Below are 20,506 nucleotides of genomic sequence, written 5' to 3' on the forward strand. Positions count from 1 at the left end.
CCGGAAGTGTCACTGCACCATGGGAGATAGGACCTGACCCGAGGTCACGTACCTATTATTATGTTAATAAGTCAATGGATTCCGTGTTGTGGGTTGAGAATGCGTGTCGGCAAGTCGCGATGTGCGACGGCAATGCAATATTTTCATAGTTTTGGCTGATCACGTTTCTGTTTAAAATGTTTAGAGCACATATAAAGAATGGTAGCTTGTTTTTATTTTAATTTCGGCGGAAGAATGTGGTAACATGTTACCCGACCACCGGACAGGGAAGTTTGAAATTCAACCAGTCCGATACGAAAGTTACCCGTCTCGGGCGTGCGGACGGGCAGGAATTTCCTACACTGAATGGATACAGAACCATGCGAGCAGATGAAGCTCCACTTTAGACACCTAGACATGCTCAAAAAACAGCAATGAAGAATAGGGCAGTCTCACTTTAATCACCATGACAACTATCAGTTGCACAGCATAGGAAAAAACTGTAACTGTCATCCATTGGTTGAAAAATTAGCATATGCAGATTAGCAGCATGTTATATTTATCAAACAATGAACTTCACCTGACCATGGAAGCGAAACTGTCTTGACTTGATAGTTGCCACAGATACAAGTGCAATCACACTGTTCCTCATATTGTGAATAAAATTACACAGTTAATGAGAAAGTTTTAAGAGTATTTCCAGACTATTAACCAGCTGACGATGGACGGACCCAAGGTATCAATTACGCTCAAACCCAAAACCCAATCTACCCCACCCCACACACACAATTACGAGGCAAATTGTTATACATTTACACACACTGCATATTAAATCTACACAAGAAGTACATGATGGCTCTTCAAATGCAAAACCGAAAACTGAGCAAATGAAAACAATGGCGTCATCCTCATGGTCGTAACTTGACCGAGCCGGTGTCAAAACTGGACTTTATTTCAAGTCGTTTAGGAGGTAGCCGTTGTATTTTTATCTATGAGACGGACTGTATTCGTACTATGTGATGTATGATCAGAATACATTTTCCAAGCGAAAATTTGATATTAAGTTCTTATCACGTCAACAGACGAATGACTGCCCTCACGATCCAATCGACCAGACGATTTGCCGATCTCCATTCATTCTTGAAGTTTCAGGATGTTCTCGATATAATTACAAACGAAACATTCACATGTTAATCAACAATATATGAACTAGGTAAACGCATAAACACGGGCAAATGAGACTTACTTATCAAGATTCTGGCGTCAAACTTCGCGAGTTCAACTAATCTACGCACATGGCTCGGTCTTACGAATATGCAAATTATTTCAACTTTGTGATTGGCTGAAAATGACGGCGTAATCGCCAGATGTTTATTCTTCGCTCAGATAGTATATTATAACAAGTAACCTGTAGAATACTGTGTGGGTAATATTTTTTATATTGATTTTTGTTGCATTTGCAGCAAATAGTTACCAAACAATGAGAAATCTATAGGATTGAATATACCCCACAGCTGGCTTCACATACATTGTTCATAGTTCATATGGTGCTTACACCAGGATTTAATTACAGCACCTAGGCGGTATGTGGTTACAGCTTAATGTTCGAGTAATCGCAAGAAATTGACATGACAATAGAAATTCATTAAAGACTGCCACTCCCATGCAATTAACAGCGAGTGAAATTCCTGGGATTGAAACATATATTTTGAAGTCACTGGTGTAGGCAACGAATAACTGCAAGTTGACATAAAGACGAGGTAGTTTATTTAATCAGTGGTCAACTAGAGGCTGAAATTATAATTAATTTGTTTATTTCAATTTCTCCTGACGTCAAATAGAATACACTGGTGAAACACGGTAGTAACTGTGGGTGAAAGGATGTTTTGGGGTGTAGTTTACATTGTATATAGAGTGGTAGGGTCGGTTGTAATGTGTTCATTTCCAACTATTATGAAGTCACGTAGAATTTCACTTAATTTATTTTTTCTGACATGTTTTCAAGCATTACATGTGAATCCAATTTTCACTGCGCTGTGTCTCAATAGAGTATGAGGGAAATGGCATATTCACTGGAATTTATTTCAGGGGAAAAATGTTTTCAGTGATAATGAAGTATTATGACAGATACCCTCCCCGTGGCTTTCATTGCGTATGGAAGTTATTTTCACGAGTGATGCGGTGTATCCTGCTGCCGTACTTTCACGAGCGAAGCCACGGGGAGGGGGTGGGGTTCTGTTATTATACACATGTCCCATATTTGATTATTTCATATTAAAAAAAGAACGTGCAACAAACCGGGATAGAAATTTAGATCGGGGAACCCAATTGCCCATTAATATGCTCCAAGACAGTGCTGCGACCTAGCAACGCTTGTCAGTGTAGAACGCGTGTCGCTGTACGTGTGAAAATACAATAATCAGACGTCTAATTTAAGTCATTGTCCGAATAAATAACTCGTGGATGTTTAAGCGCGGTGGTCGTAGCGCAGCGCGTGTTCGAATTTCATGTAAATAAACAATGTATTTTACACGCGTTGTATACGTCGCGATGAGTCCCATATTGAACAGGACGCGACACGACGACTGTCGCCCTTTAGTTGGGACCACGACAGAACCAGAACTTAAACTGGGCGACTACGATACACGGTTGATGTTGAAGTTAAAAGTTCCTCCACAGATCTGTGCATTGGCAAACATGCCGTGCAACTGCAGTACTCCACTGACGGAATGACTTTCGTTGAAATCGGTCGTCGCTGACTCGTGAGCTGCACACTACAACCTCGTTCGTTGCTTGTCGTGGATGGACTGAGTCTTGGTTACCGGTTAAATTTTGCTAATTTGGCGTTGGTAATCTTTATTTGGAACCGAGTAACGCCGCAACGTCGCCAACAGAAACCTCATGGTATATCGATGTTGATGGTTGCGGCTCCATATTAATCGGAGATTTCACTGCGGGTCCAGGCAGCGGGTGGATCTTCCGAGAGCCCTTCAAGATTTATAAAACTCAGATTCCAGGTGGTCAACAAACATTAAGTTCTCCCAATCCTAGTATTCTATGTGATGTACATCTAACATGCCAAAAATGCTGGTGAACGATTTGAACCTGACAAAAATACTTGAAATAGATACCAGGAAGGGGAGGGGGGTAAAAGAAAAGTTATATAACATTTTATTATTCAATAATTTATTAAAATACATAAGTTTGTCCAACTCCCTGTGATACAACACCTCAGACATAGCTCATTGTACTCGGCTTGAGTGTGGGCAAAAAGTTACTATTTGAATTTTTGATATCTGTTTTCATTAATGAGAAAGTTGACCCCGAAGTTAGAGTAACTGTTCAGCAGGAATGGCTTTTTAACTCTTCTGTGATTTTTTTTGGCTTGGCTGATTTTGTCACGGTTCATACTTGACAGGCAGGTCGTACCATCACTAATTGGAAAAACAATCCTGACCCACCGCTACCATGGCAACAGCCAAAGTCTTGTAATAGCAGTGCCCAAATGATCATGCCTTTTATTTTGGCTACGTTGCGCACTGGTAAGAGATCACCGGCGCCGACATTGTTACCACTGTCAACGGAATCCCAACGCAGCTTTGAACTTTGAATAAAATGTAAATGCTGCCTCCAATCTAGAAAATACTATCGCAAAACGGTTGGAAATAATACATTTAACGGCTGAATACGTCCTAACAATAAAATAAAGTGACTTCTAATGACTGCCATGTTATTTTGCGAACCTCGTATAAGGTGCCCGGTTTTAGTTATAAACAGACGTTAGCTTCACGTTCATGTCCCTTCCATGATAACAGCCGAAAACATATTGCTTGTTTTTTACCGGTTTTCATTGGCAACCGAAGTATTTTTATTTTGTAAACAAATTTTCGTCTGCTATTTTTATTCAGTTCAAATCGTTCAGCAACATTTTTGGCATATTAGGTGTACATCACATGGAATACTACGATTGAGAGAACTTGATGTATGTTGACTGATTTTTATCATAGTACGAAGTACCAGGAAGTTACTCAGTTCCAAATAAAGATTACCAACGTCAAATGAGCAACATTTGACTGGTAATCAAGATTCATGTAATCCATGGCTAACAAGCAACATCACAAGCGAAGTTGTAGCATGCAGTACCAGTAAGTCATCCCGTCAGTGCAGTACTGCAGTAACACGGCATGTTTGCCATCAGCATTGTATTCAAACGAATCACGTGGTGTGCCGTTCTCGTTCAAACCCGGGATTCGATCAATAGGGGAGTCCCAATTAAAAAAACACATTGCAAATCATGCAAGTTCAACATTTTCAAACCAATATACTAAAACAGAAATGCTGAGTGATGCAAATGAAGGATAGATATTACTTTTCACTATACACATCTCTGTTGATACTATCCCTCACATTTTCTACTCCCAATTACTCCTGCGTAAAATGGACTAGCCTCTTCATGTTGACATTCAGACTAAAATCACGTGACAGGCTGTTAAAATTGGCTGTTGTATACTCTTTCGCCGGTCTGGAAAAGGTGTTTAATTAACTCACATTCAAGCAACAATGCAGATTTCCCAGTGGGAGTGAGACTATTCGACTCTGCCACTAAAAAAATAGGGGTGTTTTTAGCAAAAAACGAATAACCCTGGAATACACACAATATACTGAATTTCGGAACAAATCGTGCATTACTTACAGCAGCAGAATACCACAGAAATATCAGACGAAACATGAAAACACTATATATTGTATTTCAGCTTGAACCCTCTATATTGCAATTCAAGGAATTAACCCCATATGTGCATCCATTTCCCACCTTGGTATCACCCACCCCTGAAAACAAACTCTTAATACCACGCTGAAGCGTTTGGTAATAAGTAAACAACTATAACAGTATAAATATTAGATGAATCATATTATTTTGTGAAATAATTGAAGCTAATTTATAAAAAAGAGGTTTAAGTATTTCTTACAATATTTACTATAAATGTCGCCACCAACGTCAGTCAAATCCCGTTTTCGAGTAAGACTAAAATTTTAGTAACCGCGGTCAAGTGCTGTTTATCTGCCACTCGCCCAGAAAAAAAACAACACGAACTTCTATAAATATTATTTGGCTGCGGCAATTCATTCGCTCAAAATTAATCTTAAGCTTTCGTTATTATGAGGAAATACTAATGAAAACAACACTCGAGTTGAGCTTGAGCTTTTTATTGGTTCACAGAAGTCACATGATCCCACGTTGACTTGGGTGATCGACGTGACGGCCATTTTTCTGTCAGTGTTTAACATTTAGCTTGAAACTATTTTGATATTATATAGTTTGGGTATATATTTTACGTTAGTGTAGTGGCGTCATGGTACTGTGTAGTCCACGGTAGCGTCAGTTATGCTACACGCTGACAGAAACTGTGCTCGCCACCCAGAATGTCTCACCCGCTGTCGCTGGTCAGTGTGTTTGCAGCCATGTTGTTCTCATTCAATTTTCACTTCCGGGACTCGTAATTTCACCTTACGTCTCCGTTTTACAGCTGTAGTTTTGTAGCAGCGCGCCATGGACTTCATTTCGTGTTAATCGTCTATTTACCGTTAAGGTCATTGTCCCTCGGAGTCGGAGCTCTTTGCTGACAAAATAAGTACGTACATTTGTGTATTTCTTCAAGGTTAGACTTCGTTCTCGACAACAACTGGAACAAGACTGAAGTATTACCGAACATTGGGTTAACATATCATAATTTACACTGCTGTAACAGTAATACGTGAATATCATCTGTATTATTCAAAATTGAGATGGATCCAGGTGTAAGGGACGACTCGGATGTAAGTGAAACTGTAGTAGTCAATGAAGATGCCTGTCATAGTAACGAAGGCAGCGAAAATACTGAATGTGTGGACAATAATGGCGTGGATGGAAACAACGCTGATTCACTTATTGATATGATTGACACTGAGCTAAATGACAAGGATTCTATAATCAGTGGTGACGGGGAAGTTGAACTTGGAGCAGAGAAACCCAATAGTGAGATAAACAAACCAGAAAATAGCCAGAGTACTGTACCAGTTATTATAACCAGTTGTGAGAGTGATTCTGAAAATAACACTGATGAGACTTGTGTTAAACAGACTAATGATGGGACGCAGTCAACTACAGAATTGAAAACAAGTTGTGAGTCTGAAGATGATCACGGTGATCAGGCTGCCACTACAATAGAAAGTAATGACACAGATTCTATAATGTGCAGCAAGGAAGTTGAACTTGAAGTAAAGGAACCCAATAGTGAGATAAACACACAAGAAAATAGCCAGAGAACTGTACCAGTTATTATAACCAGTTGTGAGAGTGATTCTGAAATTAACACTGATGAAATTGGGATGCAGTCAACTGCAGAGAAAAAAATTAGTGACGAGTGTGGAGATGAACACTGTGATCAGGCTGCTACGACAACGGAAAATAGTGACACAGATTCTGTAATCAGTAGCGGGAAAATTGAACTTGAAACAGAGAAACCCAATAATGAGACAAATATACCAGACAATAGCCAGAGAACTGTACCAGTTATTATAACCAGTTGTGAAAGTGATCCTGAAAATAACACTGATAAGACTTGTGTTGAACCGAGTAATGATGGTACGCAGTCAACTACAGAATTGAAAACAAGTCGTGAATCTGAAGATAAACATGTTGAACAAGCTGCCATAACAACAGAAAGTAATATTACAGATTGTACCAGTGTGACTTGTAATGGACAGCAAGAACATACTATAACCAATGCCAGTATTGAAATTGAACACCAAAATACTGGTGCTGCTAGTGAATCATCGAAAAATGCTTGTGTTGTAAATGAACAGCAGCAGCCGGAGTTGGAAAAAACAGTTGAGACAGAACGGTTGCAGCAGTGTGCTGATGTCGTTTCAGAGATGAGTGCCTCTGATCTTTCACAAACTCAGCCTGATAGCGAAGAAGGTTCGCTTTCTGAAATGTCTGTGGAATCGGATTTTCTTGCAACTGGAATGCTACCTAATGGACTGAACAGAGATATGGCCATTTCTCAGTTACCTGAATACAAAGAATTACTTGAAAAATGTGAAACAATGTACAAAAGGTGTGAAGAACAACAACAACACATTCAAAGGTGGGTAATTATTTAGTGAACTTGATTAACCTTTTTATTGATCCACATCAGTATTGATTCATCTCGTTAAGAAAACAATGAATCATCTACCAAAGTATTGATATGTAAGTTAAAACACAAAGGTGTCTAGAAATGTACCAAAAATAAAATCCCTGCTTGTTGGGAATAGACAACTACATGTAGTATAAATTATAACCCTTTGAACAGCAAAGTCAACTATTACTAACTTGTATTTGTGCTTTTCACAAAATAAACAGCATGATTTAAAAAAAAAACAACATGTTTTGATCAAAAAGTGTCAAAAAATACTTCATTGCCGTTCATGTACCGATAGCATTCAAATACCAATGTTTTACGTTAGCGAGCAATTTTTTTAGTCAGTTAGCAATTTTGCTCTGAGAAGCATCCAGTACTGTGGTGCCGACAAGGTTGTGTATGAACATGACAAACCAGTGCATCATTAACATCTACCTAATTATATACCAGACAGTGGACTTTGCGATATCAACTATATCTGTTATCTCTTTCACGGAATGATCACCTCCTGGGGCAGGCTAAAAACTTTAATATGATTGCATCTCTGTTTTCTTGAGAGGTGTTTGAAACTTTGCACTAAAATCTGTTTAGAATATTCCATTGGAGAGAAAACAGTTTGTAGAATTAAAGAATAAAATTGTATTAGCCAAAATAGAAACAAGAAACATGTTTCATATATGTGGAACAGCTGTTTTTTTTATTGTATAACAAAAACATAAATATGACATAGTTTTGTTATCAATGATTTTTAAAAGGCTGTAGTGGTTTACACCTTAAAATAATGGTATCTTCCATAACCCTTATGATCGTGCTGATGAGAAAAATCCATGTAGTGGTGTTTCAATTTTAAAAGCATGCACTGTATGCTTGTCTGAAAGCAAAATTGCTAACTGACTTACAAATGTGTGGCGGTAATAAAATGTGCAAAATGTTTCATTTTGGTGAGGAAATTCACCCTGTTCATTATAGGGGTTAACAATGAAGTACCGGGTATCTACAATATTTAATTTATTAATGAGTACATGGTACATGTAGTTAGTAGGGACAATCAAATAAATAGCAGTAATAATAATATATTTAGTGTGTCTATAAATTACTTATATCCACTGAAATGTTTGTTTATCGTTAATATGCCACTACACTTTATTTTCATTAAGTTTTGTCCTGTTAACTCATTAGTTGTAATAACAATGCATGAATGTTGGTGTTATGGCTCTTGGTGTGTTAATGCTATTTGTACTTTCTCTCAACTCAGTTTAATGCCTGGCCATATCCATAGTGCTTTTTAGGAACATTTTTTAATTAATCTAGTTTCGTAAAATTGTTGTTGATATGTAATCCGTTTATTTGCTGTGTATTAGATGGTATACTGCACTGTTTAATAAATTAGGTATTCCGGGTTTTTAAATACCCATCTACCACACAAGTACCTAAAAATTCCACTTTAGCATTTCAGATGACATGATTTCGTCTCGCATAACTGGACACCAAAACACTATTTAATTAGATCAATTATTTCTAACCTTTGCTCAAATGTGGTGAAAAATGCTCTAATTAACGGCAAAGTAAACATGCATTATCAGTGACCTAAAACTGACTTCTGTTTTTATATTACAATTTAATTAAAGTCCAGCATTGTAATACCATGAATAAACTGAACTATTGAACCTTTGATCAATTTACATCTTTCATGGCACTGAGGTATATGTTTTTGGCCTCCATTTTTTCATGTTTACTGTACTATATATAACTAAAATCAAATCAAATATGAATTCCATATCGAGCATAACAATAGCTTGGTAACTCTTACAGCTAACCACATTCTCTGATTGCTTGTACTATTACTGTATCTCCATGAACTCACTCCTACGATTGCGATATAATATGAAACATGGGTGCATCAGATTAATCCACAATTCATGTTAATTTGCATAATAATTATCTGATTCATAGATTACCTAATTTGCATAACAATTATTGGATTTTCCAGGTACATTTTGGCTATGGTATTACATAGACCCTCCTCCTCTACTGGAGGGTCTATGGGTATTAACATTTTACTTCATGCAGATCAAAGTATTAGTGAGAAATTTGAAAATGCATGTCAAAAATATGCTAACAAGACGATTTTGGGGATTATATATTTGACAAAACTGTCAAAGAACAAAGGAAATAAATAAATAAAAAAATAAATAATAAAATGTTCCCTGTCAAAACAAAATTGTTACAAATGTACCTGTCAGGTAGCTGGCTAATACATGTACATTAATGACCTGAAGTTAATTTTAAACCACTGTTGGAAAAAGTGCCAACAGATTACCAACCTGGTCTTGAGGGTTAGTCAGAAAGCTACTCTCGACTACACTATCCCTTTTGCATTATAGAGGAGGAGAGAAACCTACTGTTTAATTAATTTTGGATAAACAATAGTGATTAACATATTTTATGCAAATTAGCTACTATTTAAATTCCCAGCCCGTATTCAAAATACAAGGCCTGGTACATGCTGGATTAGTCTAACCATGTGATCAGCAAATCTTGTATCTGATCAGATTTTCTACCCAGAGACTGGAATTTGTCAAATCAGATTAAGCTCACCATCTGAACATGTTTAATTAAATGTTAATACTGTAGAATACTTTATTTTTGCTTGGAATTTATTTTCGCTATTTTCGCTGAAGGCATGATTCCGTGAAAATAAAATCCAGCGAATATACTTTTTTTCCTATATTTTACATTAAACTCATCAAAAATCAGTGAAAATAAATTCCAAGCAAAACGCCCAAAAAGCCTTTTCAGTGAAAATTAATTCCAGCGAAAATAAAGTATTCCACAGTATATTTGTAGACAGAATATCTTATGTAGTGAAAAGTTGGACATAATAAACAATCCATAATACGGTTTACTGTATTTTTCTATTGAAAGTCTGCATAAATCTAAAAAGTACATTTGTTGTTTACTGGATTGGGAAAACATGACATTTTATACTAAAGAGCATGCGTTACTAATGTGGCAAATGCAGTATCAATTTAAGTCAGTGATTTTGTGTGGTGAAAATAAACACAAAATTATCTTTATTAAAAACAATCTGTTTAACAATTAAAAGATGTCTTGTACAATAATCAGTAGTGTCATCATTTAGTAAAGTATATCATTTAACACTAAATAACACGATGAATTTCATGAAAACATTACTGTTTTTTATGGAAATATTTAAAACATTCACCCTGGAAAACCCTTCAAAGAATACATTATCATCCTGTATAAGCCATTCTATAACCTCCCATTACCATTAGTCTGTTAACATCTTGTGATTGGCCGTTTTCAACCTACTGAAATTTAAAAAAAATAAAACATCTTGAAATTCACTTTACATTATATAAATTATTTGAACTGATAACAATTTTAAATTTAAAAAATGACATAAATAAATTTGCTTGTGCATGCCTAATCATTGCAGTATGCATACTTTTTCTATATTTGCAATAGGCTTCAGAAGTCAGGTCAAGAGAAAAACAGAGAATTACAACTTGCCCACCAAGCTGCAAATACACTGAGATCAGACATACAGAGAGTACAAGCCAAGGAAAGCTCTACTATTGAAACATATCAAACCACTGTTAAGCAGGTGAGTGGTTTTTGTCATGTATTACTTGTTAATGTACCTGGGTGTGCCACAGTAGTTAGCGTATTTGTCTCGCATCAGGGCGATTGCGGGTTGGATCCTCCAGCCGACTGATTACTCAAACTTGCTGGTTGGAAGTAATGCCGTCTTATTGTATGGAGACGATAATCATGGTCCAATAATATTCTAGCTTTTCTGTCCTCTGTAGATGTTAAATAATCAGGCATCCTCATCGCAAAGAGTAGCAGATTTCAAAAAAAATGATTTGCTTTTTTCTCTCATGTCAGCCTTATCTGTAATTAGGCTCTTAGTATCTCAGTAATAAACAATTATGTATAAAGATGTGCTTCAGTGTACATTTAATTGTCAGACCAATGTGAGAAACGATGAAGTCAATTTAATATAATGGAAGTAATATTACCTCTTATATCAGCATCTTGGGTGTGCTTAAATTGAAGTTATTGTTCTCATCATTTTCATTTACTGTTTACTTGATTCACAAATCAGAATTATTTCTGATTTCAAATATCGATAACAGCAATAGCTGAAAGACAACGAGACATTGTTTTACATAACAGTGCTTCTAATTCAACCAAAAACAGTTATTTTTAGTCCTTTGGACCAACGGTCCAACGGACTAATGCTATCACAATTTGTCAGCCGTAGGCCGTAAGCCGTCGGCCGTAAGCCGTAAGCCGTAGGCCGTAGGCCGTAGGCCGTGTGCTGTAGACAAAGATATCTCAAAAACCCTTCAGTCTATTTTTCTGAAACTTGGCATTATGATAGCTTGTGTGAATATCTCCAGGGCATTTTTTTTTTATTTGGCTTGAATCATTTTAAAATTACTTTTTGGCCCAAAAACCTTCCAAAATCAGGCTTTTCTAGTGTAGGTAATCTCTGTCCAATTATCATACATGGTGAGTGGCACAATTTGCATAGTAAAATTTTGCGTTATTTTTTCTGATACACACTTCTCTTATCAAATTGTAGTTTCATAATAAAGAATGTATATTATTTGATGTGTTCATGTATGTTGTGATGGTTTATCGCATAAATTATTCGTTTAATGATAGATTAAATAGTACTAATTCGAATTTATCACGCATGCGCAGTTACGCATAAAATCACCATTGGACGATATGGCAGTGTGATTTGATGTCTCAAATTTCGCTATGAAAATTAAAGTATAATAATTGTTTTGATAGAATACAATGCGTGATGTGTATTTGTGATTACATGGGCGCTGTCTTAATAAAGTAGTGTGTGTTATTGGACGAATTGAACACTTGCTGCGCTGTTTTATTGCACGAACTGGTCACTGACAGGCAACAACCAGCGGCTATATTCATAGCTGCGGTTCCATAGCTCTTTTGTACGACTGACAACTGATTTTTACATTTTTATTTATGTTCGTAGTATGGTTTTGTATCTTGTCAGTCACCTCTGGGGACGACTAATACCGTTGAGCAATAAAAAAAGACGTGCGCCGACAAGAGAGCTATGAACCACATACGACTATTCATCGAATCACGATGGAATAAATACACGAGGTTACAGGAACGTGTGTTCAGGGTTAACCTCGATACAATGCTAGTAATAACTCCCAGCGTATCCCGGGTGTCTTGCATCATAGAGTGCATTTAGAAGATAAGTATGTTTTTACGGCGTGTCACTGAGAAAATATTAAACCGGTACTGATAGTGCGACATTGCACCGAGTACCGTCGCATCGCCTGAGCGTGGATGGTCTGTGCGAATGCACATGAAATCGCAATGCGGTCAATCATGTCAGTCGTGTCTGAGCGCAAACATTTTATTCAACATCATCAGAAGGTACTGACATGTTTTACGGAGTTTAACTGAGAGAATATTACTAACAGTATGACATTGCACAGCCCTGTGTAAATGCCTGATGTTACAGCCGCTAAAAACTGTAGGGTGGCGTACACATTGCACATGGCTACACATTTCACCGGAAGTACCGTTCGCTTCGCCTGAGGTGGGTGGTCTGTGCATGGATTTTTTTTTTAGCTCCATAGTCTGTGCGAAGCACACACAATCGTAATGCGGTCAATCATGTCATTGGGTAAATGGAATCAAACACAAAAATATTATTCAACATCATCGGTAGGTATTGACATTGTTTTCTTGGCCCCGTGAATCATAAAAACCGATCGAAATGCGACTCGATGTTGTCAACTTGTCGTTTTCAAATTAAAGATTTTGAAGAAAAAAACGAACTCTAGCGTTGACGATAACATTATGCTGATATATATACAAAACTCGTAAAGACTAATGTACTTTTATTAAATACAGCCAAAACAAAATCAGCTTGGACATTCAGCATTCAGTTGTGAGACATGACAAAATAAACAGTGCCAGCGATGGATTTCGCGAATGCAAGAACAAAATAAACGCAATCAAAGGCGCCGACCACGCGTGTTGGAAATAAATAGAACGCGTTGCGACGAGAAATCTCACCTGCATCTTTCACTCACGCAAACGCACACACATCCTATTTCCATATATTGAATACGATCGCAACGGAAGGAACAAGTTTAAATCATCTTTGTATTATTAAACACAACTTGAAAGCAACAGTCTCACACTGGATCAATCAATGTTTATCAATTATCAAACTAAACATTCAATGAAGCAGACTGCGACGGTTAAGACGAAAAATGAATTGAATATCCATCTTCTGAAAAAAATCAGCTAAACAGTTTACCACCACGATTATGGTGAATTAGCAAGTTATCGACAAAGACGACCGGACGTCTCCGGTCATGAGCTGGCTGGTTCGAATTTATCCACTTTTACAGTGATGAATATTGCGTTCGAATTGAGTTACTTGTAATTACAAGCTTGATTTACATTTTTGCTTGTGGTGTTTTTCGTCAATGTATTAAATACAAGTGCGTTGGGAAATAGCATAATTATATTGCGTCAGTGAAAGAGGCTGGTGAGACTGTGTCACAACGCGTTCTATTTATTACCAACGCGCGTGGTTTGATTGCGGTTATTTTGTATTTTTATTTTCGAAAAGTGTCACTGGCTGCATTTTTTATACGTCTCGCAACTGAACGTCCAAGCTGACCTTGTTTAGCTGTAATGCCAGGCAGGGGGACTCGGGAAATTTTATTTCTTTTCGGAAAACACCTCCATCCAACCACCTTTCATCACACGTGAGGTCATGACAGTCAACTCACTGAACTCTTGAAGTACACGAAACGTGATTGGTCATTTTTCGACATGATTGGTCGCGACCCGGAAGTAGTTCACTCTCGCCCAACTTTCCTGGTAAGTAGCGTGAATTTATCGTTGCCTCTGCCATTTTAATAGTGTGCCGTTTTATCGTGGATTTTTTTCTAGAGTTCAATTATGAATATTTGTGATCGAACGACTTTTGTTAATACTTTTCTGATAATTAATGTTGTTAATATATATTCTGAGTAATCCTGTAATTTAGCAATTTGGACCCCTCGCTGTTCACGCGAGTCAGAGCATGTGGCTCCCGATGTGGCCACCCATGCTCGATCGGCTTAACGGTATACGTGTTTGTGGGTGTGGGGGTAAACTAAAATACGTTTGTAACCGCGGTCATAAATAGAAATAATTATTTAATTCATTACACATGCTTTGGGACACTCCTCGCACCTTTTGGTGTTTTATGTGCACAATATGTAATTTATCTAATTTCCATATTTTTCTTAAATTGGGATTATCTCTTGAAGAATTTGACATATTTGCCTTTTGAGTCAACTTTGATAGGGATATGCATTGTTGTAATAGATGCACTATTAGGGATAATTCACTAATTGGATTAAATTTTAAACAACTCGACAGACTTTGACCAAATTTTATAGAGATGTACATTGATGTAATCTGTGTGCCATATTACTATTGGGGTTAATTTGCATACCGGGTATGTAAATTGTCAATAGCATATTGTTTTTTTACTAAATTTGGATTATTTCTTAAATGACTCAACAGGTTTGGATCAAATTTGTTAGGCATATACATTGATGTAATTGTCATGTCATATTATTGGGAGTAATTTGTATATGTAAATTAGCTAATGAACATCTCAACAGATTTGATGTAATCTGCATGTCATGTTGCTAGTGTGGATGATTTGCATATGCAACTTAATAGCTAAATTACATATTGTTTTGATAGTCGACGAATGCGTGGTGAAAAAATATGCCAGTATTTTATTTGTGCAATCATTATTTTTATTCAAATTCTAGTAGGCCTCAAAATTTATGTGCTACAAATTCATTGTAGGTATGAATGACATGGTGCTTTCATTAAACCTGTTTGTGTTTCTTCTTTTTTTCAGAGAACATGCAGATGAACCAAACAAACTGAGGAGACTGCCCTCATAAAAAAAACAGTCACCAAATTAATGAGGAGTCTGCCTTCACAAAAAAGAGTCACGCAATTAATGAGGAAACAGTTCCAAATGCAAAATTGAGGGTATAACCCTTACTAATGAATCTCATAATTTACTTTGCAATATATCTTATAATAAACTTGACACTGAACCTGATAATGTACTTGATAATGAATTGAATGGAACTAAATATAAAGCAAGTTGATAGCACTTGTGCTAAGACTAGCAGTGTACGTATACTGGGTAACAAAGATGATTCTTTGCATTCATCTGAAGATTACTTGCTGAATTTTGAACATATTAATAGTCAGAATCTTGAACAGTAGCAGTTAAAATCATGTATGTCTGCTTCCCAAGTTCTACTTAATTCCAAAGGACTTCGGTGCCCCTGGGCCCCATGTTTGTCTTTTATGCACTTCTAATTGTGGTATTTGTTTTCAAGAGAATATAATATACATGTAGATCTAGATTGATTTGTTCTACGAGTGGAAAATTAAAAGCTATTTATTTTAAGTCCATTAATTTAAAATATAAAGTGAGATCGTCCTAATTAAACTATTAAATCATAATTTTGCATTGTTCTAATAATGTAATCAACTTTTTTTCTTTTCCCCATAAATAATCACTGAAGTGTGAATATTTTATTGTGTTGGGAAGGACACTTCTTGGTTGCTGTTGTTTTCACATTTTACCATAGTATTTTCAGCTTTGAATAATTTATTAACTCTACATGGTGACATTGATAAATGGGTTTTCTCTTCTTTTTTTTTTTTTTTTTACACATAGCTCCAAGCAGCTGTTGAATATCAAAAAAGAGAAGTATCTCAAAGCAGAGAGAAGCTAATGTCACATGATGTGGCAGCAAAAAAGGCATTGTCAAAATTACAAAAAGAAATGGCAACTCGGGTTGATCAGGTAAGCATCAAAAAGCATACTGGTAATAATTGTCAAATGTATAAAATGAATCAAGGGATTTCTATGATTTATGTTTCCTGAAATAGACAGTAGGCAGCTTATTTGATTGGCTGTTCATATCCTAAATAACCTCCTTCCCTGAATATTTTGGTGAAAAACTTGCACAGATATCGTGATATTTTATAGCAGTGATAATTTCTCTAGGGTTCTACAACACACAAGTGTCAGCAGCCTTTGGGAAATTTCACAAATGTCATAAAATCTGTGAAAAATGGTTTATACTTTTGGTAGTCACCATGAATCTGCACCCATCATCTGCATACCAGGACATTGTCTAGATGGAGCACAGCCGCATACTTAACAAGATTATTTGGTTTATAATTATAATCTGTTGAGGCACTTGTTATGCTGATGTTGTCTGTGTGTATGTAGACAGCTGGTCCAATGTCCATGTCTGCATACTAATTTAATCACAGGTTATTTTATAAAATACTCACATTTATAACAATTTATAATTTTTGAATATTACACTTTATTATATATCTAGCACCAAAAACAATAACATTTATCATTCCAAAAAAACCCATATCTGCATTAGTTCCAAGACATTTGCCCTCGTTGCAACACTCATTTTTTTTTCTTGTATGGAGTAAACACTCTCCAGGCCACATTTGAACACTTTTCTTTGTTTAGATTTAACCCAGAAGTGATGTAGCTTGTGACAGAAATACAATTCCATCAATGAATGAATGCAAACGTCCATATAGCGTAAAGCATTTATTGTTGCCAGTTTTGGCTTCTATCTCATTAAATTATTATTACAAGCTGGGAAAAAGATGTATAATAATGAGGTTGTCTCGATAATACCTCAAAGTATGCACTCGGGGATTACAGTGTTGATCAATACACTCTCCATACTGCTTACAGCATACTTTTTAGTATTTTTGTCAGGATCTCATATTATAAGTAAAGTTAGATACATGAAATTACACAAGTCTGTGTGTAGATTTCTTTATTCATAAAACTTGGGTGACAATCTGCATATGAATAGCATAGATCACAAATGTCATCAGTAAGCCTTGATTAAATATTCATGAATTCAATTTAGACAAATTAAATCACCGTAAAGCCACTACAGTTAGATAAAGATTGTTATATAATATTCTATGCACACTGTCCACATTTAACATACTTGACAACATTTTTGATTACGCCTGTTCCATTTCTATTCAAAAAAAGTGGCTGTTTACAATCTCTATATGAACACAAGTGTGACCATTTCCAATCTGCATACATACTAGTGTGGCTGTTTACAATCTCCATATGAACACAAGTGTAACCATTTCCAATCTGCATACATACTAGTGTGGCTGTTTAAAATCTCCATATGAACACAAGTGTAACCATTTCCAATCTGCATACATACTAGTGTGGCTGTTTACAGTCTCCATATGAATACAAATATGACCATTTCCAATCTGCATACATACTAGTGTGGCTGTTTACAGTCTCCATATGAATACAAATATGACCATTTCCAATCTGCATACATACTAGTGTGGCTGTTTACAGTCTCCATATGAATACAAATATGACCATTTCCAATCTGCATACATACTAGTGTGTCTGTTTACAATCTTTATATGAATACAAGTGTGACCATTTCCAATCTGCATACATACTAGTGTGTCTGTTTACAATCTCTATATGAATACAAGTGTGACCATTTCCAATCTGCATACATACTAGTGTGTCTGTTTACAATCTCTATATGAATACAAGTGTGACCATTTCCTATCTGCATACATACTAGTGTGTCTGTTTACAATCTCTATATGAATACAAGTGTGACCATTTCCTATCTGCATACATACTAGTGTGGCTGTTTACAATCTCTATATGAATACAAGTGTGACCATTTCCAGTCTGCATACATACTAGTGTGGCTGTTTACAATCTCCATATGAATACAAGTGTGACCATTTCCAATCTGCATACATACTAGTGTGGCTGTTTACAGTCTCCATATGAATACAAATATGACCATTTCCAATCTGCATACATACTAGTGTGGCTGTTTACAGTCTCCATATGAATACAAATATGACCATTTCCAATCTGCATACATACTAGTGTGGCTGTTTACAGTCTCCATATGAATACAAATATGACCATTTCCAATCTGCATACATACTAGTGTGGCTGTTTACAGTCTCCATATGAACACAAATATGACCATTTCCAATCTGCATACATACTAGTGTGGCTGTTTACAATCTACATATGAATACAAATATGACCATTTCCAATCTGCATACATACTAGTGTGGCTGTTTACAGTCTCCATATGAATACAAATATGACCATTTCCAATCTGCATACATACTAGTGTAACTGTTTACAGTCTCCATATGAATACAAATATGACCATTTCCAATCTGCATACATACTAGTGTGGCTGTTTACAATCTCCATATGAACACAAGTGTGACCATTTCCAGTCTGCATACATACTAGTGTGGCTGTTTACAGTCTCCATATGAATACAAATATGACCATTTCCAATCTGCATACATACTAGTGTAACTGTTTACAATCTCCATATGAACACAAATGTGACCATTTCCAATCTGCATACATACTAGTGTGTCTGTTTACAATCTCTATATGAATACAAATATGACCATTTCCAATCTGCATACATACTAGTGTGGCTGTTTACAATCTCTATATGAATACAAGTGTGACCATTTCCAATCTGCATACATACTAGTGTGGCTGTTTACAGTCTCCATATGAATACAAATATGACCATTTCCTATCTGCATACATACTAGTGTAACTGTTTACAATCTCCATATGAACACAAGTGTGACTATTTCCAATCTGCATACATACTAGTGTGGCTGTTTACAGTCTCCATATGAATACAAATATGACCATTTCCTATCTGCATACATACTAGTGTGGCTGTTTACAATCTCCATATGAACACAAGTGTGACCTTTTCCAGTCTGCATACATACTAGTGTGGCTGTTTACAGTCTCCATATGAATACAAATATGACCATTTCCAATCTGCATACATACTAGTGTAACTGTTTACAATCTCCATATGAACACAAATGTGACCATTTCCAATCTGCATACATACTAGTGTGTCTGTTTACAATCTCTATATGAATACAAGTGTGACCATTTCCAGTCTGCATACATACTAGTGTGTCTGTTTACAGTCTCCATATGAATACAAATATGACCATTTCCAATCTGCATACATACTAGTGTGTCTGTTTACAGTCTCCATATGAATACAAATATGACCATTTCCAATCTGCATACATACTAGTGTGGCTGTTTACAGTCTCCATATGAATACAAATGTGACCATTTCCAATCTGCATACATACTAGTGTGTCTGTTTACAATCTCTATATGAATACAAGTGTGACCATTTCCAATCTGCATACATACTAGTGTGGCCGTTTACAATCTCCATATGAACACAAGTGTGACCATTTCCTATCTGCATACATACTAGTGTGGCTGTTTACAATCTCTATATGAATACAAGTGTGTCCATTTCCAATCTGCATACATACTAGTGTGTCTGTTTACAATCTCTATATGAATACAAGTGTGACCATTTCCTATCTGCATACATACTAGTGTGGCTGTTTACAATCTCTATATGAATACAAATATGACCATTTCCAATCTGCATACATACTAGTGTGGCTGTTTACAATCTCTATATGAATACAAGTGTGACCATTTCCTATCTGCATACATACTAGTGTGGCTGTTTACAATCTCTATATGAATACAAGTGTGACCATTTCCAGTCTGCATACATACTAGTGTGGCTGTTTACAATCTCCATATGAATACAAGTGTGACCATTTCCAATCTGCATACATACTAGTGTGGCTGTTTACAGTCTCCATATGAATACAAATATGACCATTTCCAATCTGCATACATACTAGTGTGGCTGTTTACAGTCTCCATATGAATACAAATATGACCATTTCCAATCTGCATACATACTAGTGTGGCTGTTTACAGTCTCCATATGAATACAAATATGACCATTTCCAATCTGCATACATACTAGTGTGGCTGTTTACAGTCTCCATATGAATACAAATATGACCATTTCCAATCTGCATACATACTAGTGTGGCTGTTTACAGTCTCCATATGAATACAAATATGACCATTTCCAATCTGCATACATACTAGTGTGTCTGTTTACAATCTTTATATGAATACAAGTGTGACCATTTCCAATCTGCATACATACTAGTGTGTCTGTTTACAATCTCTATATGAATACAAGTGTGACCATTTCCAATCTGCATACATACTAGTGTGTCTGTTTACAATCTCTATATGAATACAAGTGTGACCATTTCCTATCTGC

General features: G+C 36.2%; 1 protein-coding gene across 2 annotated transcripts in view; it reads left to right on the top strand.

Annotated features, from left to right (window-relative positions):
* The first annotated feature begins 5,222 nt into the window (after positions 1-5,222).
* Positions 5,223-20,506, top strand: part of LOC100368069 (coiled-coil domain-containing protein 186-like) — a 30,904-nt gene continuing 15,620 nt past the window's right edge. For both annotated transcript variants that reach the window (XM_078008567.2, XM_085504421.1), the window contains exons 1-3: positions 5,223-7,109; positions 10,635-10,773; positions 15,952-16,080. In XM_078008567.2, the coding sequence (XP_077864693.1) occupies positions 5,767-7,109; positions 10,635-10,773; positions 15,952-16,080 (1,611 nt within the window). In that variant the 5' untranslated portion in view covers positions 5,223-5,766. The remainder of the gene's footprint in view (positions 7,110-10,634; positions 10,774-15,951; positions 16,081-20,506) is intronic.

Source organism: Saccoglossus kowalevskii, chromosome 10 (genome assembly GCF_978046115.1).
Source record: "Saccoglossus kowalevskii chromosome 10, keSacKowa6.1, whole genome shotgun sequence".
Taxonomy (NCBI): Eukaryota; Metazoa; Hemichordata; class Enteropneusta; family Harrimaniidae; genus Saccoglossus; species Saccoglossus kowalevskii.